This window comes from Mytilus edulis, chromosome 13 (genome assembly GCF_963676685.1).
Source record: "Mytilus edulis chromosome 13, xbMytEdul2.2, whole genome shotgun sequence".
Taxonomy (NCBI): domain Eukaryota; kingdom Metazoa; phylum Mollusca; class Bivalvia; order Mytilida; family Mytilidae; genus Mytilus; species Mytilus edulis.
This window is the reverse complement of record NC_092356.1, coordinates 58471328-58497627: the sequence shown is the minus strand read 5'-3', so window position 1 is coordinate 58497627 and position 26300 is coordinate 58471328. Positions and strand designations below refer to the sequence as shown.

Genomic DNA, 26300 nt, shown 5'->3' with positions numbered 1-26300 from the left:
TCAGGAAAAAGAAAAGATTTCAAAATTATACCAAACGGCAAGTGAAATTTCATGAAGAATAAATAGCTCAAAAACACTCCTCCGCTGTATTTTATCATTCTCTTTAAAACAAAATAAAATATAACATGCTCCATGGTTGATTTCTACTTTTCTAACATACATTTTTGCTGAATTTTTTTCAGCAATTGTCCCAATCTAGCTTCTGCAAATATATTTTGTGTGTCTCATGTTAATTTTTTTTTAATAATGTTAGTTCATTCTATCATGCTTTGTACAATTACAGCATTTTCAATCTGGATTACACCGTATACAATAATTAATGTTAACACATTGCTTCAAATATAAAAAAATATCTTTTGTTCAACTACAGAAAATTATCACTATTGCTACACTGTTTTGGATCGACGGTTTATGATTTTGACACTTTGAGAAATATTTATAAGCTACCTGCAAGTGTAATTTTAATTCTAATCGTAGGTGTGTGACAGTTTTCGCAAATGTCTAATAAAATTAACGGTACCAATTTTCTTGCACCATATGCGCATTTCGACAATACATGTCTCTTCAGTGATGCTCGTGGCCAAAATATTTGAAATCCAAAGCTTATATAAAAGATGAAGAGCTATAATCCAAAAGGTCCAAAAAGTATAGCCAAATCCGTGAAAGGAACCAGAGCTTTGCATGAGGGAGATACATTCCTTAATTTATAATAATTTCTATCATTTTGTAACAGTAAATTTTAATAACACAAAAAATCCGTATATTCATGCCAGTACCGAAGTACTGGCTACTGGGGTGGTGATACCCTCGGGGACTAATAGTCCACCAGCAGAGGCATCGACCCAGTGGTAGTAATAAAATTAACGGTACCAATTTTCTTGCACCATATGCGCATTTCGACAATACATGTCTCTTCAGTGATGCTCGTGGCCAAAATATTTGAAATCCAAAGCTTATATAAAAGATGAAGAGCTATAATCCAAAAGGTCCAAAAAAGTATAGCCAAATCCGTGAAAGGAACCAGAGCTTTGCATGAGGGAGATACATTCCTTAATTTATAATAATTTCTATCATTTTGTAACCAATATGACATATATAACGCTATTTAGATAAACATCATATTTAATTGATTTATATCATCTCCGTACAATCCTATGATAAAGATAAGTTCATAAGATAGTTTTATATTTTATTTTTAAAGAACGTCTGTTGTTTAAAGACGGTTAATGACCTTCCATGTGTTCCGTGATATAAGATTGACCTTGAAACCAAAATGACTTGGTTCTGTTTCTGTCTTTTATTTAATTACTGGGAAAGGTTTCTGTTTGCATTATTCTTGATATTGGACTTTTATCAGAACGGCTGGCGATTTTAATCAATTAATAGTCTTAAGCTTTTCCATGTTACTGTTGTGAGAGTCTTGACAAGGCACCGTCAATACGGATGCAATAAAATAAATGAAATAAACTAGTGTTATTTGTTCAGCTGTTAAACATTTCACAAAGAATAAGATATTGACTCTGATCAGAATATATAATGCCTTGAAATGCCAAAAATATGTCCATAACGCCAACTTATTATAATATTGACAAACAAAAATGTTCATGTACATACGACACCATTCAATATTATTAGAAACAACCTTACATTCCTCATATGGTCGTTAAAACAGTAGATATAGGAAGATGTGGTATGAGTAAAAAAAAAAGGCATATTTTGACAAATATCTATAACACGTTCATCCCATGAAAAATATTATTTGCTTTATCAACGACTTTTGCAATGTATGTTTCACTTTACAGCATAGTAATATACACACAGTGTTGCCGATAGAATCTACCCCTAATGCACAACATGGTGCGAAGTTCTATAAGCATGTGGTACATGTGACGCGTTCCCTATCAACGAATCCCTTTTGTGTCGTTAATGCTTTTCAACTTGATACTGGTTTGAATTTCTAATTATTTTGGTCTAAGCGTCACTGATGAGTCTAATGAAGACGAAACGCGCGTGTGGCGTTTGAAATTATGAGCAAAGTACCTTTGATATCTATTTACAAACCCCGTCGATGCCACTGCTGGTTGACGTTTCGTGCTAACCATCTGAGCATTTCCAGAGTTCTTGAAGAATTCCTAAAGTCAATCCATTTTCAGTCCTAGACATTGTATACATACAAATAAATACTGTTACTTACATTCAATTGGAATATGTTCCTATTGGGTCAATATTAACGATTATGTCGTGAACAAAGACTGAATAATACAATGCCTGATGTAACGATCATCGTAATGCCAAGGTTGATAATGTCAATTAGAACTTACTATATCTTGTGATATAAAATGGCTATCAGAATTTCAAATGAATGAAAGAAAACATGATTAAGTGGTTAGCACCGTCGTGTTCATTCTGAATAGTATGACTTGTATAAATAACAATAAGACAAGTGTTTGGCTCAAGTCGTGATCTAATAATCCCAAACAACACATGCAAGAAACCAATAATTATTTTATGGAAACTAGTAAGTCGAACAAAACTTACAACACCATGGCTAAAAAGTGGAAAATACCTATAGATAACCTTTTAAAATTTTGGGTCATCAATGCTCTTCAACTTTGTACTTGTTTGGCTCTATAACTATTTTGATCTGATCGTCACTGCTCAGTCTTATGTAGATGGAACGTTATAGTACGAGCATATTGATGTGTTACATTACCATGTATTGTATACTTGTTCTGCACAATTTAAGAATCTTTACAGTCATCATTTTTGTAACTATTTCTTAAAATTTAATTAAAGTATCATACTAAAGATTGCATTTTTCTTATCATATAAACTTATTGGAAATCCTACTTTAATACCGGAATTAAATGCGATTTGCATTGCTCATTCCTAAAAGTATCACGTAACTTTTAAAATGAATTCAACACAGTCACTTTTAAGTTAACACCAAAGTCTTATTAGATTGATCCCACAGCTGTCTAAATATAAATTTGGATTCTGAAGTAATTCCTCTTGTTTTATAAATGATGTAATTTTTCAGGCGAAGGCTTTTTCTATAAATTCTATTAAATTCTCACCATCTTTATTTAGAAGCTGAACATCTCGTAGTGATGAAGAATTCTTAAGTGTAAGGCAGAAGTCATTAATAAAACTGTAATCGGTGGGAAACTAAATCAGTGCCACATTATAAAAACAGGGCATGCATGTAAGCAGATAGCAGGATCAATAAAACAATCCCGGGTTTTATATCAAATGGTTTCCGTCTTTGTTTCTAATAAATGACACACAGAGATGTGATGATAAATAATGTTTAGGAATATAAAAAGATATGTGATGATAAATAATGTTTAGTAATATAAAAAGATATGTGATGATAAATAATGAAAAGATTTGTCAAATAAAGCGACAACTTAGATGTAAAGTTGTCTAAATGTTATTTTTTTTTATTTTTTTGTTTTATTGAATTAAGCCTTCCAATTGATATTTTATCGTGTCTTTTTCTATGTTGTGATGTTATACTATTGTTTCAGATAAGGGAAAAGATTTGGAACAATTAAAACGGGTAATCCCGCTACGAATGTTTGCACCTGTCCTAAGTCAGAAATCTGATGTATAGCAGTTTGTTTATGTAATTAATACATGTTTTTCTCGTTACTTGTTTTTTTAATATATAGATTAGACCGTTGGGTTTCCATTTTGAATGGTTTAACATTAGTAATTTTGGGGCCCTTTATAGCTTGTTGTTCGGTGTGAGCTCCACGTTTGAGGCCGTACATTGACCTATAATGGTTTACTTTGATAAAACTCATATTTGGTTGGAGTGTTGTCTCATTGGCACTCACACCACATCTTTCTATATCTTATTAATAGATCTATTGTTATTGTTGCAAGTTTATGTTTTACAATTTTGAATCTCTTAAAGTTTTTAGAAAAGAATTAGAAAGATGTCGTAATATTATAATCAAACAGTCATTTACTGTAATTCAATGGTATAAGTTTGCTGCTGTTTAACATATTTCTTTTCTCGCGGTTTTTTTTTTTCGTGTACATAAATCTGGATTTTTTTTCGTTTGAATTGTTTGACATTTACCCTATTGGGGCCTTTTATAGCTGACTATGCGGTATCGTTTTTACCCATTTTTATTGTCCCTACGATGACATTTAGTTTTTAATTTCTGTGTCATTTCATATCTTTTAAAGAGTTTATCTTTGGCAAACATACCACATCAGCTTATTTTTAAACATCCTTTTATACTAACTATATCGAAAACACGAACAGTGAAAAAGATAAGCACTGCACTAATGATTAATACTATTAACTCTATAGCAAAGGTAAACACATAAGAAATGTGTTAAATTTCTAGTTTTAATATTCATCAGGAAGATATTGACCATTTTGTCTTATTCGTACATAACTGTGAAAATACAGATCAGGTAAAACTTTGATTTGGAGCCTTTTAAATTTTTTTTTTTGATTTTTGAATATTTTTGTTCCCATAATTTAAAATTCAATCGAAATTTCAATACTGCCTCGGTATCGATTGACGGTATTATAATCATTCAAATGTATTCCACAATATAACGGGAACAGCAAAGGTTTCACAAATAAACTGACATCCAATGATTTGACCGATGTACAATTATAAATTACACGATACTTCAATACCACACAATCAAGAAAGCTATAGAGATATCCTTTTAAAATTACTGTTGGTGTTCAAAGAAGGCAGTCCCCCTAGTTTGTATTAAACACATATTCAACAAGTTGTTCTGTCAAACAATTGGATAAATTAAGCCCTTGTATATAATAGGACAGTATAGAATGTATGTAATTTGTAATGATTATTAATTCAATGTCTATATTTTACTTTTACTTGAACTTTCGTTGATAAGTCAACAAACTGAACATTGTTAATTCCTTGTTAACCTGAAGTACAAAATGAGCTCCTAAAGGAAATGTGTTTTATTATTGTACAATTTTGTTTCTTCCGTTAAATAATTGAATTCGGTTTTTAATTCTGCAGAATATCGTAGATAAACAGTTGACATTATTTCTATGTTTCTAGAACAACTTGACGAGTTACATGCACGCTTGTGACCAAACAAAAATGGCCGATTCGGAAATAAAAACAGTGTAAAAGCCGAGCAATAAAAAACTGTCTACATTCAACTTTGCACTTTTACATCAAATTGAAAGATAAAAAAAACAGCCGGAGCGAAAGTCACCCCGTTTTTCGATCTTGATTTGATTGGGTTATTGCTACCATATTTAGTCATAAGAAGAAAAAACACAAACAAAGAAAGTACCAAATACATCAACTACATAAAAAGAAACAAAATAAGACCCCCCCCAAAAAAAAAACCAAACCCCAACAACATTGTACTCCTTTAAGCGTTTTTGTCAGGGATATAAATATTCTAATACTAGTAGCAAGAAAACAAGAATAATTGAATCAATTCAAATGCCATAACATGTTTCGAGTAGTTTGATGATTCTATTACATTTAAAGACAGAGATAAAACTAAAGATTCATGCCATAATGATCTTATTTATAATATACAATGCAATGGCTTCATTAAATTTGGTTTTATGCTCATGAAGGGCATTCACTTGCTAATACGCAGAAAAAAGCACAATAAAGCTCAAACAATGAAACTAATTAAGCATAGGCACTTGATGGGTCGGTTGGGAATGCATTAATTTGGAACGAGCATTACATTATTCCGTAGAGAGGATTGGATTTCTAAGTATTGATCAGCTAATTACTGTGTAAAAATATAGGAAATACAGGAATATTACATGCATGTCAAGGGTAATATGTTGCTTGAAAAATAAAAATAACAAGTCATTTTACTTGCTTTTCAATTAATACAAGGTCATGAACATGTATGAAATGTTTGACACAAGACGTTCAGCAACCAACAATCAATCAATCTATCAATACATCTCAAATTGTTAAGATTTAAACGTATTATATTTCGGAAGACCACGGAAGAAATTATGTTTTAAGATAAAAAAAAAATGACTTCGATAATTTTTTAGTTACGTCTTTTATTAACCAATCATTATATATTAATTGATCTTACATAATGTGATTTGTTAAAATGAATAAATATTCCATTCCGGTTCTTTATTATATACTTTTATCATATACTTAGAATTGATATGATAGCTGTTGCATATGTGTAATGAGCGGAAGTACACAAGCCATAATTTCCCACCCAGGCTGATAACCCATATCAGGTGCATCTCGTGCACAAAACCCATAATAGTGCCTCTCGTGCAAGTTACTTCCGGTGTTCCCGGTATCGGTTGTTTACTTTTCCATTGTGACGTCAGATGTTTTTTATGACGACGTCAAAGTTTACGGGAACTTTTGTGGGGATAGTTTAATACTTGCTAACAAATGCCATTGACAATTATGAATCATTTTATAGTACAACAAACATGGAGTAGTAATGATCGTAAAACTCTTCCAAATTTATTAATGTTTCAAAATGCCTCTATAGGAAATGTTACCAGAAATATACAAGGAGTTAATGATGCTAATGTTGGACAACTATAGTATATTTGATTCATAATTTTAATTTTCTTTATAAAATGTTTGACTGTTTTAGTTATTGCATTAGTTTATTTGCCTTACATATAACTATTGTCGGAAGTATATGATAAAGCGATTCATACATGGCCTTTTCCATATCAGCCTGGGTATCGTCCCTCGACCCATATCAGCACATCGACTCCGTCTCGGGCTGATATGGGGGTCTCGGGATGATACCCAGGCTGATATGGAAAAGGCCATGTATTAATCTCTATTTATCACACATTGAAAATGTTAAACTGTCAATAAAACTACATATTTGCATGTGTTCTTGTGTAAGAAGGTAAGGACACACCTTAATATCATTTCAGGTATATAAATACCATATGTAGACTTGAAATATACTTACAATTCATAACAATGACTCATGGAATAACGAAAAGTAAAATCACAAAAATATTGAACTCCAAGGACAATTCCCTAATTAAATGGCAAAATTAAATGATAAAACACATCACACGAATGGACAACAACTGTTATATTCCTGACTTGGTACATGCATTTTCAAATGTAGAAACGGTGGATTGAACCTGAGTTTTTTTAGCGCTAAACCTCTCACTTGTATAACAGTCTCATCAAATTCAATTATATTTACAACGATGTGTGAACAAAACAGACATAATAGGTACAATAGTCACAATACGAGCACAGCAGTAATCATTGTATGACAATCTCAAAACAAACAAATATTTAACTAAAAAACACAAAAAGCATCTACAAAATTTAAAAACTACATGCATTGATTCGCGTGTATGACGTCAGAAAGCAAGGAAGGCTCAGTAAAAGTGCATGCAGTTTAATTCGTAATATAACTCACATGGACTAAGCCTTTATCTTTAATATCAATAATATTATTATTAATAATATATCGAAAATTCGTATATGACGTGCTTCTTTCGCTTTGTTAACAACACCGTGTGAAAATTCTCGATATATCTATACTTAGCGCAGACTCAGCGATACATAATAATGGATGTTACAATATACCTCCCGCATAAATACACATGTATTTGAACCCATTTGCAAACGCTTTGACGATTTTATTGTATTAGAAATTTTAATGAAACAAAAGACAAAATAATTTTTATTCTTATTCGAAAGCATGGTAAAAAGAATTAATATATAGCAATTAGCTGTGTTTATTTCCTAAATATAGTAACACAGCTATATTTTGTGCAATGTCAATTTCATCATGGAACACTTTCTCAATAATCAGCCGGGGGTTCATTGAGGGATGAAAATAAGCTTCACATTTATGTTACGATTTTAAAAGCTATTGATATACTAATTCAAGTTGCAGTATAAAAACAATATTTAGTCAATGTCACAAAAATATAACATTTTTTGTAACCATCGAAGTTCGTATAATATTGTATTGAAATGGAATTCTGAGGTAAATTTTGTTTTGTTTTATTCGCATATTAACTGATTTCAGAGAGTCAGCAATTCGACATGTCAATTTTTGATTTGACGGTAGCTTACGAAAAAACATGTAAATTAAAAATCGCAAATATTGGGTTTGAGAATTAAACATATTTTTATCTAGCGGTTATATTTGGCAAAACTTTTTGGAATTTTGGTCCAAAATGCTCTTCAACTTCGTACTTTATTTGGCCTTTTCAACTCTTTTGGATTCGAGCGTCACTGATGAGTCTTTTGTAGACGAAACGCGCGTCTGGCGTATATACACAATTTAGTCCTGGTATCTATGATGAGTTTATTTATTAATGAAATAATCAATGCAAGCTAAAAATTTATGAGAGTATTTGAGCTTTATCTAATTAGGAGTAAACAAGAACTATCTTTAAAAAAGATATCCGACGTATATGTTTAAAACTATCATTTCGATAACCTTCAGAAGCACAAAGATACCATTTAAATAACGTTTTCTCTGTTTGTGTTCAGTATTCTCGGTCCTCGTATCTTTCTGTTTACATTCACCAAAACCCTGCGGAAATCTCACATGCGTAGGTGCGTTCTAAAAATCATGTAAGCTCGTACAACAAAGTTTACATTAAAAATCATATAATTGTCCCGAATAAACAGCTGTCACGGATGCAAAGAGCTCTTGGAGAAACAATTATTTTAATAAAAATATAAATCTTTGTAAGATCTAGATCAAATATTTATAGTTTTTCACTTGCTTTCCATCACGATATAATTAACGAGACGTTTTTTCAAACACAACCAAATCACCCACCATGACAGCATTTTGTCCAATCACAGAAAGGATTTTCGAGCATGCGTATTCTGTTGCCATAGTTAAGCGTCCTTAAGTTTAAAGGGCACAAACCGAAACTATACAGACTACGTCGAAAAAAGAAAAGCTACACGCACCGTCGTTTCAGTATTTGAATAAACTTATTTGTCCTATTAGAATCAAAGTAATTCATGGAAGCCATAGATTTGTTGTAAATTTACACATGGCCTGGCCGTGATATTCTTTAATTTTAACGCTCAGGATAAAATTCGAATATCACGGCCAAGGCCATGTATAAATTTCCAACAAATCTATGGCTTTCATGAATTATTTCTTACATGTAGTGTACCTATGATTATTTTACAAAACGTGCGTCTGTCGTGTAAATTGTCTTGTATCTTAAATAACAAAATATATAATTATTTTTCACATACTATCCAGAACGGGGATTTAATAGAATTGGAATAACGTCATATTTATTTTACAGGTTCCGTAGCAAATGTCGGCGGATCAGAAGTTTATAAATGTAAGGATGAGTCAGAGCCAATCGTTCAACTACCTGTGATTCCTGGTGTGATTGGAGCGCCTTCAAGTGTTACTTCAATACAAGTTGCTACACTCCTTAAGCTATTTGAAATTCCGCAGGTAATTTGTCTTTATTGAATATTTTTTTCAATTTTTATTGATTAAGGACTTTCTGTTTTGAATTTTTCTCGAAGTTTGTGGTATTTATGTTATTGTACTTTTTTTAAACTATCACATTTATAAAGTTTATATATTTCAAAATTGGGGGACCAAAAATGGGCCTTATTGTGCCTTATCCTTTCAACTAGGTACATCCTTAATTTAATTTATAACTTCACTCACAAGGTTTTTTTTATTTCTAGGCTGTTTATTGCTGACTATGCCGTATTGGGTTTGTTCGTTAGTAAAGGTCATTGCGATGACATATAAATTTTAATTTCTGGGTCATTTAGTCTCTTGTGAACCTTTGTATCATTTGCATTCACCTCTGGTCATGTTATAACTGGGGATCTAAACATAATTCAACATGAAAATCTCCGAAAGGTGATTTCTCATGGTCCTAAGTTTAGAGAACCCCAACACATCAATTGGAACCATAACTTCAAAATAATTATGGATTCCATTGAGGACTACGCCAGAGCATGGGCTAAGCGAGAAGAAGTTGAACTGGACACTTTGTCAGAATGGGTTAAAACTATCAGGTCTCTGATAAAGCGTCGCGTTCACAAGTTGAAAAACTGTGTGAACGATCGACCAAAGTCCGTTTTCAGAGACAAAGAGGCCATGAAATGTCTATCAACTCTTCATGATAAGTATGTTGTTGTTCCTGCGGACAAAGCTTCAAATAATATTGTCTTTGTATGTAAATCGTATTACTACGAATGTCTTGTAAAAGAATTGGGTATAAAGGAGCACTCAGGTAATCCCACATACAAAGACATATCATTTGACAAGGATGAGATTTTAGCAAATCATAAGTCCTTCATGGCTTCAATAAACATTGCATTGAACACCAAATCGGAGGACTTACCTTGTTTGTATTGGATACCAAAGCTTCATAAAATTCCGTACAAACAACGGTATATTGCTGGCTCATCTTCATGTTCTACTAAAGAATTGTCCATTAGATTGACTAAAATTCTGTCCGCAGTGAAAGAGGGTCTTCAGAAATACTGTGAAACTGTTTACTCGCGTAGTGGTATTAACCATATGTGGATTCTTAAAAATTCTAAAGAACTTCTAGACAATTTTAAATCTCGGTCTTTTTCTGAAATTAGTTCCATCAAAACTTTTGATTTTTCAACCCTGTATACCACCATTCCCCATGTGAAATTGAAAAATCGCCTTAAAGAAATAATCCACAATGCCTTTCAACATAAAAATGGTAGCATACGCTATAAATTTATTACTTTGGGATTTCATAAGGCATATTTCGTAAATAGTGACAAACAAAAAGGTAAGATATGCTACACAGAAGAACAAGTGGTCAGTATGCTGGAGTTTCTTATCGACAACATATTTGTTGAGTTTGGAGGTAGACTTTTCCAACAAATTGTCGGCATTCCTATGGGAACAAACTGTGCGCCTCTTCTTGCCGACCTCTTCTTATTTTCATATGAATCGGAGTTCCTCCAGACACTTGTAAAAAACAAGAGAATCAAAGAAGCCAGATTATTTAATTTCACTTTCAGATATATTGATGATGTTCTTTCCATAAACAATCCGAACTTTTCTGATTGGGTTCCATTAATATATCCCCCAGAACTAGAGATTAAAGAAACAACAGACACGGCTTCCTCCGCCTCATTTTTAGACTTATATCTCGAATTTGACTTACACAGTCATCTCAGTACCAGAATCTATGACAAACGAGACGATTTTAATTTTGAAATCATAAATTTCCCCCACCTTAGTAGCAATATACCAACTTCACCTGCATATGGGATATATATTTCCCAACTTATTCGATATTCAAGAGCTTGCAGCTCCTACTCAGACTTTGTAATACGTCATCAGTGTCTGAGTAGAAAGTTGATGAAACAGGGGTATGTCAAAGAACGTCTCGTTCTTTTTCTAAAAAAGTTCATCGGAAGGTACCAAGACCTTGTTGATAAATATTCCGTATCAACTTCTCAAATAATACACGATGGTCTTGATGTATAGATTCTTCGTACTGATGTTGTTTATCATCTTAACAACGTGTTTTATAGTTCTTTATTTGTCTTTGTTCTATTATTAATATTACTTTTACTGTTAAATGGTTTCATGTGATATCCGTTTCACGTGGCTCGGTACTTATACATCTCGTCAATGTGTTTGTATTGGCTTTCATTTTTTTGTGGTTTGTTTTGTATTTGCGACTTTTTGTATTTCTTTTGTTCTTATAACGTGACTCTGTACTTTAAAAGATCCCGTCAGTATGATATTGTTCTATTATATGTCATTATGATATATTTCTATTATGAATTACAATATACGTTGAACCACAAACGTCAAAATCATTCAATCGCGTAGTGGTATTAACTATTTTTGGATTCTTATAAATTCTATATATAACTTTTGGACTAGTTTAAATCTCGGTCTATTTCTTAAATTTATTCTTACATACTTTTGATTTTTTAACCCTGTATGCTAACATTCCCATGAAAATTTTAAAATTGTTTGTACGCACATTGAACGACAAATTTATGTGACGTATACAATTTTCTGACGTCAGACACTCAATAAATGTGTTCGTTGATAGTAGATGTTTTTGTGTTCTGTTAAATTGTTCCTTTTAAAATTGTTAAACGATGATGACTGATGTACCCATATTTTGACTATTATATTTATTGTGTCTGTTTATTTAACGCATCAATGTAAAAATATCGGAAATTGATGAGACTGTCATTACAAAAGTGAGAGGGTTAGCGCTATAGAACCAGGTTTAATCCACCATTTTCTACATTTGAAAATGCCTGTACCAAGTCAGGAATATGACAGTTCTTGTCCATTCGTTTTTGATGCGTTTTGTTATTTGATTTTGCCATGTGATTATGGACTTTCCCAATTGATCTTCCTCTAAGTTCAGTATTTTTGTGATTTTACTTTTTGCAATATATGTGATTATACTTTGAAAGCGAACATTGAATACAAGTAATTAGGTTTTTAGTTGATGTAAGTAGTTCGAATATTGAAACACTTCTTGTGTCAGTCACAGTCTAACCAATCATTGTGTATTTACGCAGGACAATCTCCTTCTTAAAATATTCTTGAAAAGTTCAGAATTTATGTTTAGATGTTTTTAAAAATTTTAACATTTGAAGACAAAAACTGTTGATTTTTTTGTTATTTATTATTTATATGTATGCACAGAAATGGTCAACTCCATGCAGATGCAGGTTTGATATAATTCTCAAGTGAGAAATAATCATTGCACATTAATAACAATCGCAAATACAATAGTTCATTTTTGCTTCCACAGAAGTATTCAAAATCTCAAATGTGAACAAGTTTATTCTTTTAAGCCTCAATCCATCAATTTGTAATCCTTAAAATAACTATCCGGTATCAATAAGGTATAATGAGCACCCATTGGCATTAGTGAAGTGCTAAAAAAAGAATATTTTCAAATTGTCAGGCAAATTTGCACTAAAAGTACAATAATGATTTAAAGTTCATCGAATCTGATGTTGAATATCAATGTGGTCTATTCATTGTTATTATCTCTGCATATATTTCTCTCGAGTATAGAACAATAATTGAAATAGATGTAAAATAAACGTTTTGTTACTTTTGCGAAACTAGATTCACACTTATTTAAGACAAATGGTATGTCCTCTAGAAAACTTTTAACTATTTAACCTGATCTTTTATTCATTATTACCAGATGAAAATATGAATTCATTAACTTTGTTTGTCAAGTAAAATCCAGATTTTTTATATAGATTATAGACCTGTACCAAGTCAGGAAAATGGCCATTGCCATATTATAGTTAGTTTCTGTGTGTGTTGCATTTTAGTGTTTCTGTTTGTGTCGTTGTTCTCCTCTAATATTTGATGTGTTTCTCTCAGTTTTAGTTTGTAACCCGGATTTTTTTTTCTCACTCGATTTCTCGATTTTCGAACAGCGGTATACTACTGGTGTCTTTATAGAGACTTATATATAATTAGTATAGCATTCGGAGGGACCTAGGTGAACGAGTGGTCTACAAGGACCAAGGTACCTTATACAACTATTATCATATTAAGTTTTCAATAACCTTAATGAGCGAGGATTAGAAGTTTTAACTCCGGTCGTAGCAAAATGCGTTTAAAATCAATCTTAATTGATAGTACTCCAACATTCCCAAGCTATTACAAGTAGATGCCAAGATATAGTCAAGCATGCTCAAAAAGAATTTAGTAACATTAATCAATTATTCTAACAGTTAAGATCAAATTAACCAATGAACTTTGTTTATTTTATTTCATATAACTACCGAATCAAAATTAGTATAAATTTCTATATGGACAGTGCATCTGGTCTTCATCTTAATACTAGTATGTAATGTTACTATCTTTCGATGATAACTTTAACCTTTTCAGGGTAGTTACACTAAACAACTATCCATTAAGGAATGCCTTATCTTATTTTTCTGCGTAAAGGTTTGTGGCCTGTTAGTTTTTGTCATGTTATGGTTTGTGTTCTTCTCTTACAGTGGGATACCGTTTTACGTAGGGCAGTATGGCAAGCCGTTCTCGTCAAAACTATGTTTAAACCCTTTTTTCGAAAAAAATACACACTGAGATTTAAAAACATAAAATAACACACTGAGAAATCGAAATTACACACTGAGATTTAAAAAAATAAAAAACACGCACTGAGAACTCAAAATTACACACTGAGATTTTAAAAAGACACACTGAGATGAAATAAATTGAAAAACACACACTGAGAATTGTTAATTACACACTGAGATTTCAAAAATACACACTGAGATTAATATGCAAATTACTAATGAATATTCATGAGATGAATAATTCAACAGATTAATATCTTGATCTGAAGAACTCTTATCATTATAATATGAAATGCGATTCCTCTAACCAACATTCGTAATAAATTTCAAGACTTAACATCGCTCATATTCATAAGTTTGTTGCCTATAATGCAGATCATTACTACCAGTAATTAAACAAGTGTCCCTTTTCAAAAGTCTTCCAACTGTTTCCCTGATTTCGCCAGTTAATCTTTTATATTTTTGTTACGTTTATATGCTATAATAGACACTTGAGTAAAAATTTCTTTTGCAGATTGTTCCAATGTTTTCTTTCACCATTTGGTTATATTTTGTAATAAGAGTAAGTGGGTATCTTTCTTGTTCTTGTATTTCTAAAGTTTTTTTTATTAATAATTTGGAACCAAATCGAAGGACTAACGAGTTCTGTCCCCTTGTTGTTTTAAGCTTGTAATAGATTCAGATTAAGTATGCTAATTAGATATGTGCGCATAAAAAGTGCGCACAAATCTCAGTGTGTAATTTTAAATTCTCAGTGTGTAATTTTAAATTCTCAGTGCGTAATTTCAAATTCTCAGTGTGTGTTTTCAGTTTATTTATTCTCAGTGTGTCTTTTTGAAATCTCAGTGTGTAATTTTCAATTCTCAGTGTGTAATTTTCAATTCTCAGTGTGCGTTTTTCATTTTTGTAATCTCAGTGCGTCTTTATGAAATCTCAGTGTGTAATTTTTAATTCTCAGTGTGTAATTTTCAATTCTCATTGTGTCATTTTCAATTCTCAGTGTGTTATTTTCAATTCTCAGTGTGCGTTTTGAAGTTTTTAAATCTCAGTGTGCTTTGTTGTAATTCTCAGTGTGTAAATTTTACGAAAAATGGTTTAAACATAGTTTTGACGAGAACGGCTTGCCATAGGGCAGCCTTATATTTTTATATTCGATCTGCTTCATAAATTGTTCATTAAAAAGAAAACATATATTATCCGTTTGACTGTCGATGAATTATGTGATGTATATTGTTTTCAGTCTTCTATTTAATTTTGACGAGTTTACATTTTATTATGTTATGAGTGAGGATACAAATTCATATTACATAAAAACCAACATAAAATTGAAAAAGGAAATGGGGAATGTGTCAAAGCGACAACAACCCGACCATAGAGCAGACAACAGCCGAAGGCCACCAATGGGTCTTCAATGTAGCGAGAAACTCCCGCATCCGTAGGCGTCTTTCAGTTGGTCCCTTAAAAGATATGTATACTAGTTCAGTGATAATGGACGTCCTACTAAACTCAGAATTATACACAAGAAACTAAAATTAAAAATCATACAAGACTAACGAAGGCCAGAGGCTCCTGACCTGGGACCTACGCAACATTGCGACGGGGTTAAACATGTTTATGAGATCTCAACCCTCCCCCTATACATTTAGCCAATGTAGAAAAGTAAACGCATTACAACACTCACATTAAAATTCAGTTCAAGAGAAGTCTGAGTCCGATGTCAGAAGATGTAACAAAAGAAAATAAACAAAATGACAATAATATATAAATAACAACAGACTACTAGTAGTTAACTGACATGCCAGTTCATGACCTCAATTAAACTGAGAGAAAGATCATATGAATATCAGGACGATCTCTCCCATTAGGGGTTTAGTATCATACTATCATAAAATATATGAGAAGAACATAACCCGTATCATGCCAACAACTGTATTTTTTAAATAAATGTGTTTAGTTCCGATGCAAAGACCCTATAAGTGAATCAATATTAAAGCCAAAATATGCAATCTCAAATGATCTGAAAACAGTATCGTAACTATATCCCTTCTTAATAAGTCAAAGATTTTGTAAGTTTTTGAGGTGAATACTGACATTTTTGTGCTTTGTAAAAAATATTACCATAAAAGATTGGATGTGAAATACCTGAACGTATAACATGTATAAGATGTCTGCGTGTTGAGTTATATTTACGAATTATTTCCTTATACCGATGATAAAATTTAGTAAATGTTTTGACGAGTTTGTGATATCGAAAACCCTGGTGTAATAATTTTTCAGTAAAACATAAATTTCTGTCGCTAAAATCTAATACGTTGTTACATACACGAGCGTATCGTACAAGTTGAGATATATAAATACCATAAGATGGTGACAAGGGAACATCACCATCTAAAAATGGATAATTAACGATAGGAAATGAAAAATCATCTCTTTTATCATAAATTTTTGTATTAAGCTTCTCGTTAATGATATAGATATAAAGATCGAGGAAAGGGCAGTGGTCATTGTTAGTATTGGCTTTATTCAAAGTAAGTTCAACAGGATAAATTTAGTATACATACTGAAGTCGTCATTATTGAGAGCCAATATATCATCCAAATATCTAAAAGTATTGTTAAATATTTGTATCAGCATTGTTTCAATGGGTCTTTGCTAATTTTAGTCATAAATTGTAACTCATAACAATACAAAAACAGGTCCGCAATAAGTGGTGCACAGTAAGTCCCCATTGGAATTCCAATAACTTGACGATATACGGAATCTCCAAAGCGAACAACAATGTTATCAGGTAAACATTCAAGCTCAGATATAGTATCAAAGCATGTCCAATTGACATAGTTCTTTTGTTTATGGCGACTAAAAAATGACCTAAAAGAGTTTGAACATATGGACATGCATTCTGACTTTTTAAATGGCCAGTTAATTAGGGATGTGAATTTTTTCTTAATAAGAATATGAGGCTAAGTGGTATATAGGGTAGAAAAATCAAAACTTTGAACAGATTCAAAATCACCAATATATGCATGCAATTTATCTTCCAACGAGTTTTTGACACTCCAAAAGTAATTAATTCCACCATTTTCAAAGGCCTTCATTGAATAATTTATTATCAGGTTTTTTTTATTGTACCAAGTGTACTGTTAAGAAGAATAGACAACTTAGTAGTGGAACAATGGCTTGCAGATGAATTAAATCTATATTTGTAAGGTTTTTTGTGTAGCTTCGGAAGCCAGTACATAGTTGGGACTTTCATTGTATTTGGTTCTGCCAGTAAAGACGTAGCTAAAAATTTGTGTTTGTTAAAGATGTCGTTACGAAAATGAAGTCAGTTGGAATATTTGTGAATTCGTGATTTCCTTTTGCAGAACATCAATATAAAATTTACGTCAAACAATAATGATATTATTAGCAGCTTTATCATGCCTGTGCAAAATCCGGAATATGATAGCTGTTATCCAGTCGTTTGATGAGTTATGAAATTTTGATTTTACCACTTGAATAGGGAATTTCCTCTCTGAATGTTTCTCACAGTTCAATATTCTTGTGATTTTTCTTTTCAAATAACATGTGTTATAGGTTAGATATTCCAAATTCCATTTCATACAAATGCATGTTAAAAAACTAAGAATGTACACAGTGAAAATAGCTTGAAAGTATTTTTGAACTTGAACTACTAAAATTGGTTTTTACTCAGGAAAACATTAAAATCAATGATTTCAATCAGTTTGCGCCAGACTGTGAATTAAAGTTTGCAACTTATTGCTACTTCCTGAACGTCAAACTACTGTCAGATTTACATTGCGCCAAAGTTTAACCTTCAGTTCATTGAAGATTTATGAAGCAATTATTTAGTCTATGAAGTCTGCACAGACATAACAGTTGTTTGTGTAGGTATGGGGTTTCCAATTATTTAGTGACCAATATCAAATATCCATGTTACTGTATTAGATAAATCAGATAAAATCTAATAACGCTTATAATTTATTATTCACTTGTTTATTGGTAGTTTTTTTTTATACTTGTTGGATATGTCTATAGCGAACATTGATTAATACCTAAATTGGCAAAACACACTTATTATCCCCGATATGTATCACCAGCCCGGTAGTTAGTCTTTTGTGTTGACATGAGTTAGTTTTGATATGGTCAAAAGTATATATTGTTATTCTATGGAAATTTGGAAGCATATTTCTAACCGAGAAACTTTGTAAATTGCAAAAAAAAAATGCTAAATTGTGTTTGGGCATATGCTAAACATTCTTTATTTAACCGTTGGAAAAGTATCAAATTGCAGGTATTGAATGCATACAAGTAAATTCAGAAATACAATCAAGTGATAAGGAAAACACATAACTAATACATCAATAATTAATATAGAATCCATAAAATTAATCAACGTAAATTCATATTATTTTCTGTAGTGCAGCTGATACTGTATGAAATATGTGATTGTATTCGTATTTTGTCTTTGATAAATGATGCATATGATTGTGATACTATTTAGTATCCTAATTATCGGAACCAGCATATGATACCCGGTATTTTAGTTATTTGATACTTGCAATTATATGAAATAAATCAAACAAAGTAATAATGCCAAAATTACGGTAAATCATTTGAACAGCAGTAACTTTATGAATAAATGAGTAGGTATAAACACATTTACACCATTCGAATAGTTCTGTCATCATAAACAAGCTATTGGGAACAGAGTATTATTTCTCTACTTCGAAAATGAATAATAGGAAAATCTAGATTTGTCTATTGATGCATAAAGACTTGCAATTTTACAACCCAATAGTAAGAAACCTTACGGTATTAAAATATTAATGATAAATTCTACGAAATCATACAAATCCCATTATCTCTTTAAAATTTGATAAATGAAAACTATATCATAAATTTTATGTTTTCAGGCACAATAAGCGTCTTTGCTTAACATTTAGATACGATGGGTTCTTTTAATGTTCATGCAATTATGCAATTATTAAACGGAAATTCCTTATTAAAACCTCCAACCAATACTTCGATATCATATGGCCCCATTTGAATGTGAAAATGTTTCTAAGGACAATATTAATATAATTTATGCAATAATCTGCTCATTAATGGTAAATAATAGCTGACTATGCAGGAAACAGAATGTTAAACATTACTTATTTAATTTCTGATAAAGCTCCCGAAAAACAGAATAGTTTTGATCTTAACAATTTTTCAATAGCTATGCCCTTACCTCAAGTGATAGAATGAAAAATATGCACACAATAAGAGTCTTTAAACTCAAGACTCAATGAAATCCCAAGAGTATTTTCGGACGACGTCTTATGAGTACTCAGTTCTACTGTCTGTTGGCTGGTATGATATAGAAATGCATCTGGTATTTTGAATTGCCATTTTTAAAAACTTCTGTTCATACTCCTCTTTATCAATTACATGTTCTGCTATGAAAATACCTTGTTAAAGTGGCTCGGGTGTCTTCCTCCATCTTGGAACTTGAAAAAGCAGATAACTTTGGTCTAGATATTTGATGAAATGTGCAAATTGTGAGAGTTGTATGTAATTTATGTAAAAGACTTTTGATATGTATATAGAAAATTGTGTGTTTTATCATAATTACCGTTGTAATTTCTCAAAAACACCTTGTTTGTGTTTGATTAGATTTTTTTTAACTTTGCCAAATAACATGAATAAGGGGAAATGACTCATATAAGGTAATTTTTATAATAGAAAGTCTTATGAATTATTAGAAAACTAGACAACAAACAGAATCAAAATCAAAAATGCTTTTGTTTTTAACATAACACATACTTAAAATAAATAACGAAAACTCGTTTTATTTGTGATGACAGAACTTGTATTCTGTATCTGGCATTGTTTAAACCGAAAAGTAGATTTTATGTATTAACGTTAGATATACGTTCTTTATGTGCCTTTTTCTATGTCAGTATCTAAGATTTTTCAAATATCTCTCATTATTTGCTGTCGTTAGATAACTACTATATTAATCATTACTGCACAACTTTTCCCTATTTCCCTTATACATGTCGTGATTTCCCATTGTAGTGTAAATCTCCTTTGTTTGAGAATAATACCATTAGTAAAGACAAAATGACCCAAAGTTTCAGCATGTTCATTGATTTTCGAACTATCAGACCTGCAGTAATTCTGTTAGAGACTTTATCTCCTAATTACCGTGAATTGGTATATTTCAACTCCTTATCTTAAATAATATAACCTGCAGCTTCCATAAAAGTTTTAAAAAAAACCAGCAATAATTTGAGATGAAAGAATCCTAATACTACTATTTTACTATTTCTTCAGCTGACATTACGAACTTGAATTCGTGATCGGCATCACATTTAATACTTTCGGAGGACGTCTTTGTCAGCAAACATCGGCATTCCTATGGAAACCAACTATGCTCCTCTTTCGTCATCTTGTTTTATTTTCCTTATTTAAGACAGAATTCATACAGCTGCTTCTACTAAAGTATGGATGGAAGCCATAATTATTCATTAACTTCACGTTCTGTTATGTTAATGATTTCCATTCATTACATTATTTCACGATTGATGACTACGTTGAACTCAACTATCCCATTCAACTCAACACAAGACTCTTCAATGAAACACGAACCTAAACTGCTGAAATGCTAAATAAACCACGACCCCAAAAATTTAAAGCATTAATAACCGAAAATTCTCAAAAATTGCGACAAACCAAGCCAATACAATCTACTCATGGGAACAAATAAAGGCAACAGTAGTATACCGATGTTCAAAACTCATAAATCGATAGAAAAAACAAATCCGGGTCACAAACCAAAACATAGGGAACGCATTAAATATAAGAGGAGAATGACGACAAAACATTAAAATGTAACACACACAGACACGAACTAAGCTTTAGACAAAATCCGATGAGAATAACAAATATAACATCAAAACTAAATACCTGAACTTGGGATAGGACAGTACCGTGACACGTCTTATAATAATGTGAATTCACACTCAAATAAAAGAGGAAACAAACGACACAAAAGAAACACAATGTTAAAATGTAATACACCAAATGGTGGGTTGAACCTGGTTTTGTGGCATGCCAAACCTCCCTCTTTAAAGGCCATGTTAAATCTAACATTAAAATGACAACACAACATTACAGGACTACAATACAAATAAATAGGAGAACATATTTTACAAAGAAACACACGAATAATAGCTAACAAAAGGCACCAGGTTTAAAATTTAATACAAAAACAGTAGTGTTTTGATTATTTCGAAATTTTTCGAAATGTTAATTTAAAGGGAATGGATATATCAAAGATTTTTTTTTTATCAACAACAAAATACTGATAACTGGGGTGTTGAAATTCTCTGGTATGAAACGTCACCTAGCAGTGGCATCGACCCATTTGTAATAAAGATTAATCAAAGATACATTAGACTCACCAGTGACGCTCGAACAAATGTTTTCCGACAAGCCATATGATATACGAATCCGAAGAGGAGTATTTAATGAAACACAGTTTCAGAAAATGTTTTTATAAATGAATGAATATATCTACTTCATGTAAAGATCTGATTCCTTGCCAGGATTGACTAAACCTTTGTGTCCTTTTATGGTTTATATCTCCTCATCCTTTAAATAAGCTTTTTAACCCCGTCTCGTTATTTATGTACTGTATGTGCCTGTCCCAAGTCAGGAGCCTGTAATTCAGTGGTTGGCGTTTGTTTATGCGTTACATATTTGTTTTTCGTTCATTTTTTTTTACATAAATAAGGCCGTTCGTTTTCTATTTTTAATTGTTTTACAATGTCTTATCGGGGCCTTTAATTGCTGACTATGCGGTATGGGTTTTGCTCATTGTTGAAAGCCGTACGGTGACCTATAGTTGTTAATGTCTGTGTCAATTTTGGTATTTTGTGGATAGTTGTCTTATTGGCAATCATTCCACATCTTCTTTTTTATATTTGAATTTTTAAATATTTTGGCCTTGAGCATCACTGAAGAGACATTGATTGTCGAAATGCACACCTGGTGAAGAACAACTAGAACCGTGTATGTTATTACTACCACTGGTTCGATTCCTCTGCTGGTGAACTGATACTCTCCGCAGGTATCATCAGTCAAGTACTTTGGTATCTGCATGACAGTACGGATTTTGTGTTATTAAAATGTCCTTTTAAAAAGATTGTTGAAATATTTTAGATGACAGGAAATATATTACTCATGTAAAGCTCTGATTCCCTGCCGCCAGGCTTTGGTTATACATGTTTGTCCTTTTATAGTTTTGATCCCTTTATCCTTTAAGTGCGCATCTGGTATATCTCGGAACCGTGTGTGTTAAAATATTAAAATAACTGTTTTTTTTCACCACCTAGTAATAGTTTACCTCGGCCGTTTAATTGAAATTCTTTGAATTTTTGGTTATACATACCTTTCATCTTCGTATTTTATTTTACTTCCTAGTTGTTTTGGTTCGAGCTCCACTTATAGGTCTTGTGTAGGCGAGTGACACGTCTGGAATAACAAATTATAAGCCTGATAGCTTTTGATTACTTTTTACAACCACTGGATCGATTGTTCAGCCTGGTATCTTCGAATAGTTTTTATGCCGATATGGTATATCATTTATAACCAAAATTTACCGCAACCATGGTCACTGTAACTTACACCTGAGGACAGAATAGCCTTATCTATCATTTTAAAGACAGTAGATTTACAATTAATAAAAAAAAAGACCAATTGCAGTGCTTTTCAACACAGAAATGATAACACAGATACACTTAAATGATTTAGTTTTCACTTTGTAAACTTGTTCTATTACAAAGTGGTTTTTTGATGTCGATTTTTGAAATTTTGAAATTATCGCGGACTAATACTCTCAGTAGGGATGCTGGTTTGATGTATATCCGAAGACAACAACAATAACTATAGTTAGCGAGCACCAATCTAAATCTCTGTACGCATATTCTTTTTAGTTTGTTTATCTCATTGAAAGTTTAGTGGAAGTGAAATGCAGCTGCATTTAAATTCAATCAACAGTTATTTTCCATGGGTTTTAAGCGCATTATATTCACAGTAACCTGTATTTGATCATTTACATAGTACATAGCATCGTATGGCATGGTAGTAGTATAGATTCGCAAGATCAATTTGGTTACAGATTTCTTCCAACTCATATTGTATTATTCAAGGCTTTTCGTTCATAATAACATTCGGCTTAATTTTAGTTGTTATAATGCGTTCTTAATCGATTGTGTCGGTTATAACATCTTTTGATTACACCTCAGAAATGTTTATCTTGTTACACTGCTTTACATAAACGCAATATGGAGACAACTTCATTACATGTCATGGTCAAGTCATGCCTTATTCGGTTACAGTTAAAAACTGGTACGATCGAAGAAATGATAAAGGGCTTATATTCACTAAACTCACAGTGTAGATACTATTCTGTACGCTTTCCGGAAGTCGCGATTTTCGAAGCGAGAACTTTTTGGATCACATTTTAAATTTGTCGGATATACTATATTAAACGGTAAGATGTTCATCTGTACATTGCTTAATGATTAATTCAGCTGACATTGATACTCACAAATGGTTTATAATTAAATTTAGCACATTCATTATTCGTATCTTTGCCTTAATTAAGAGATTTTCAAGTGCATCACTAAGGACAATCAGTTGGTGAACCTAAAAACAATCTTTTTGCACTCTTACTGTACAAATTAACGTAAAATCCAGACTTAATTTACTAGATAAAGTGTATTTTAAGTGGTGGTAAAAGTTTCAGCCAGATCTTTGAAGCCAGAAATAAGAAAATTACACTTGTTTGAATTTCTCACTGTACGATCAGTCTCGCTTGTATATTTTGAAACTGTATGATCAGTCGTTATTTCACTGTATTCTAGTAGTGATTTCAAAGTTATTTACGATACATTAGAAGATGGCATTTTTCTAAATAACACAAATATATTTTAATAAATTCACATCCTGTAAACTTTTCAAACATGTTTTAGCTTGATAGGGTGTACTCGACTTATTACATTAAGTATAAGGATGTTTGAATGTGGCTGAAATAAGAAAAAGGTTTGTTTGTTTATAGAAGTTTCAGAAATGTCCTCCGTTTTACTTAAAATTGTACAAACACACAGATTTAATAGTTACTATATAAAAATGCATGAATTTACAAACATTCGAGGCCGTACTGTAGCCTATAATTGATCACAGTTCCTTCACTTTGTTTTGGATGTAGATCTGTCTCTTTCACACTCAATTGTACACCACTTTGTGAGGCGATGGTTTATAGTGATAATGAAGTCCGTCTTTCCGTTTGTCCGTTGGACCGGTACAACATGTTTCGCCGGTTTTACAAGCGCATCTCCACATACACCACTTAATATACATTGGTGTTTCCAGACATTTTTAAATGGAGAGGGGGTCCAATCCAGGAGAAAAGAGGATTCCAAATATATGTTCCCATACAAATGCATTGAAAGTTAAAAAAAAGAGTTTCAAACCGCCGGATCCCAATTTTCTTGAATCCGTCACTGGTATAACTATTAATTATTTTTTTCTCGGATTCCGTATCATAAATATAAAAAATATAAAAAAGAAGATGCGGTATGATTGCCAATGAGACAACCGTTCACAAGAGATCAAAATGACACAGATATTAACAAATGTAGGTCACCGTATGGCCTTCAACAATAAGCAAAGCCAATACCACAGAGTCGGCTATAAAAAGCCCCGAAATGACAATGTAAAACAATTCAAACGAGAAAATTAACGGCCTTATTTATATAAAAAAAAGAATGTATTTCTGATTTTATTAAGAATATTTTATGGGGTCTCTTTATATAAGATACGGACTTGAACATTGCATTATATGGGGGCACCCATCAGATATTTCCAACCGTGACCTCCAAAACCAATTGTTAAAATTTTCTAAAATTGCTCCATTTGTAATCTATTAATGTATGTATGGACCTTCTATTTAGAATATTTTGTAAAAATATTTTTGATGTTTCTCTATCGTAAATACGGACTTTGTCATAACCTTATATTGGGCGTACCTATTTTATATCCACAACTTCCTTCAGACACTTGTCATAACTTAATGAATCTTTTTTTTTCAGATTCCTTATCATTTAATTCAATTGTGTACCTCTTATTTTGGTTTTTCGAAAAATCATCAGTTTTTTATTTCCATGATATGGACTTTTCCATTACCTTATTGGGTGGTACCCGCTTACTATACGCAACTTTCAAAAACTTACCATATACTAGTATTAATAAAACTTTCTCATATTCGTTATTAAATGATGCCCCTGTGCACCTATAATTTAGTTTTTCTGGTGGTTTATTTTTTTCCAAAACATGGACTATAGAAGTGGCGGGGTATAATTTCGTTAATTCTTTCCTCAATACCTAAAGTTTTTTAACAAAGCTTTCTCTATCTATTTTTTGTCATTTTAAAAGAGACAGGCTTGATGTATGTAATCACCAATTGATCAACGGTAGACGGTGTAAATAGTCTTTAAAAATGTAATAGTTAAACAGATAACTGCAACGACACACTAATACAGTCCACAAGCGAATCATGTATTGCTTTTTAGGCATTTGATTTTAAGTAAGACTGACAGAACAAAAATTAATTTGCCGTCTACAAAAATCATCAGAAATATATTTGTATTGTCTGATGAAAGAAATTACACGTTATAGTTCCATGGACACAATCATAATATCACATAGACACGTATATACCTTCAAATTGCCGTTGTTTTTCAGTCAAGGTCGTTAAAAACTTCCATTTGTTGTTGTTTTTTTCTTCAAAATCACGACTGGTCATACAGACAAAAAATCTGAAATCGCTACTAGAATACAGTCAGTTTTAGACTGATCGTACAGTAATTTATTTTGGGTTCCTCAAGGAAAGCATATTTTTTTATTTGAAATACGAACATTCTACTTAAATACGGTAGGAATATTGAAACAGTATATATTTTACTGTAAACTGATGCAAATATTCGCAATAAAAGATTATCTGCTTTGTACTACGAGAGCAAAATTGTCAATCGATTTCACTTTTTTCTATGAAGTTGGTGTGATGCACGCGAATATTTTATATTCTACTGCATGTTTTTGTTACAGTTACTCATATTTATGATGTTATACATACATTTAAGATGTGCAAAGCACTTTATA

At 31.8% G+C, this 26300-nt stretch overlaps 1 protein-coding gene across 2 annotated transcripts in view; it reads left to right on the top strand.

Moving 5' to 3' along the window:
* Positions 1–26300, top strand: part of LOC139501032 (metabotropic glutamate receptor 2-like) — a 72269-nt gene that overhangs the window by 9783 nt on the left and 36186 nt on the right. For both annotated transcript variants that reach the window (XM_071289982.1, XM_071289983.1), the window contains exon 2: positions 9290–9447. In XM_071289982.1, coding sequence (XP_071146083.1) covers positions 9290–9447 — 158 coding nt within the window. The remainder of the gene's footprint in view (positions 1–9289; positions 9448–26300) is intronic.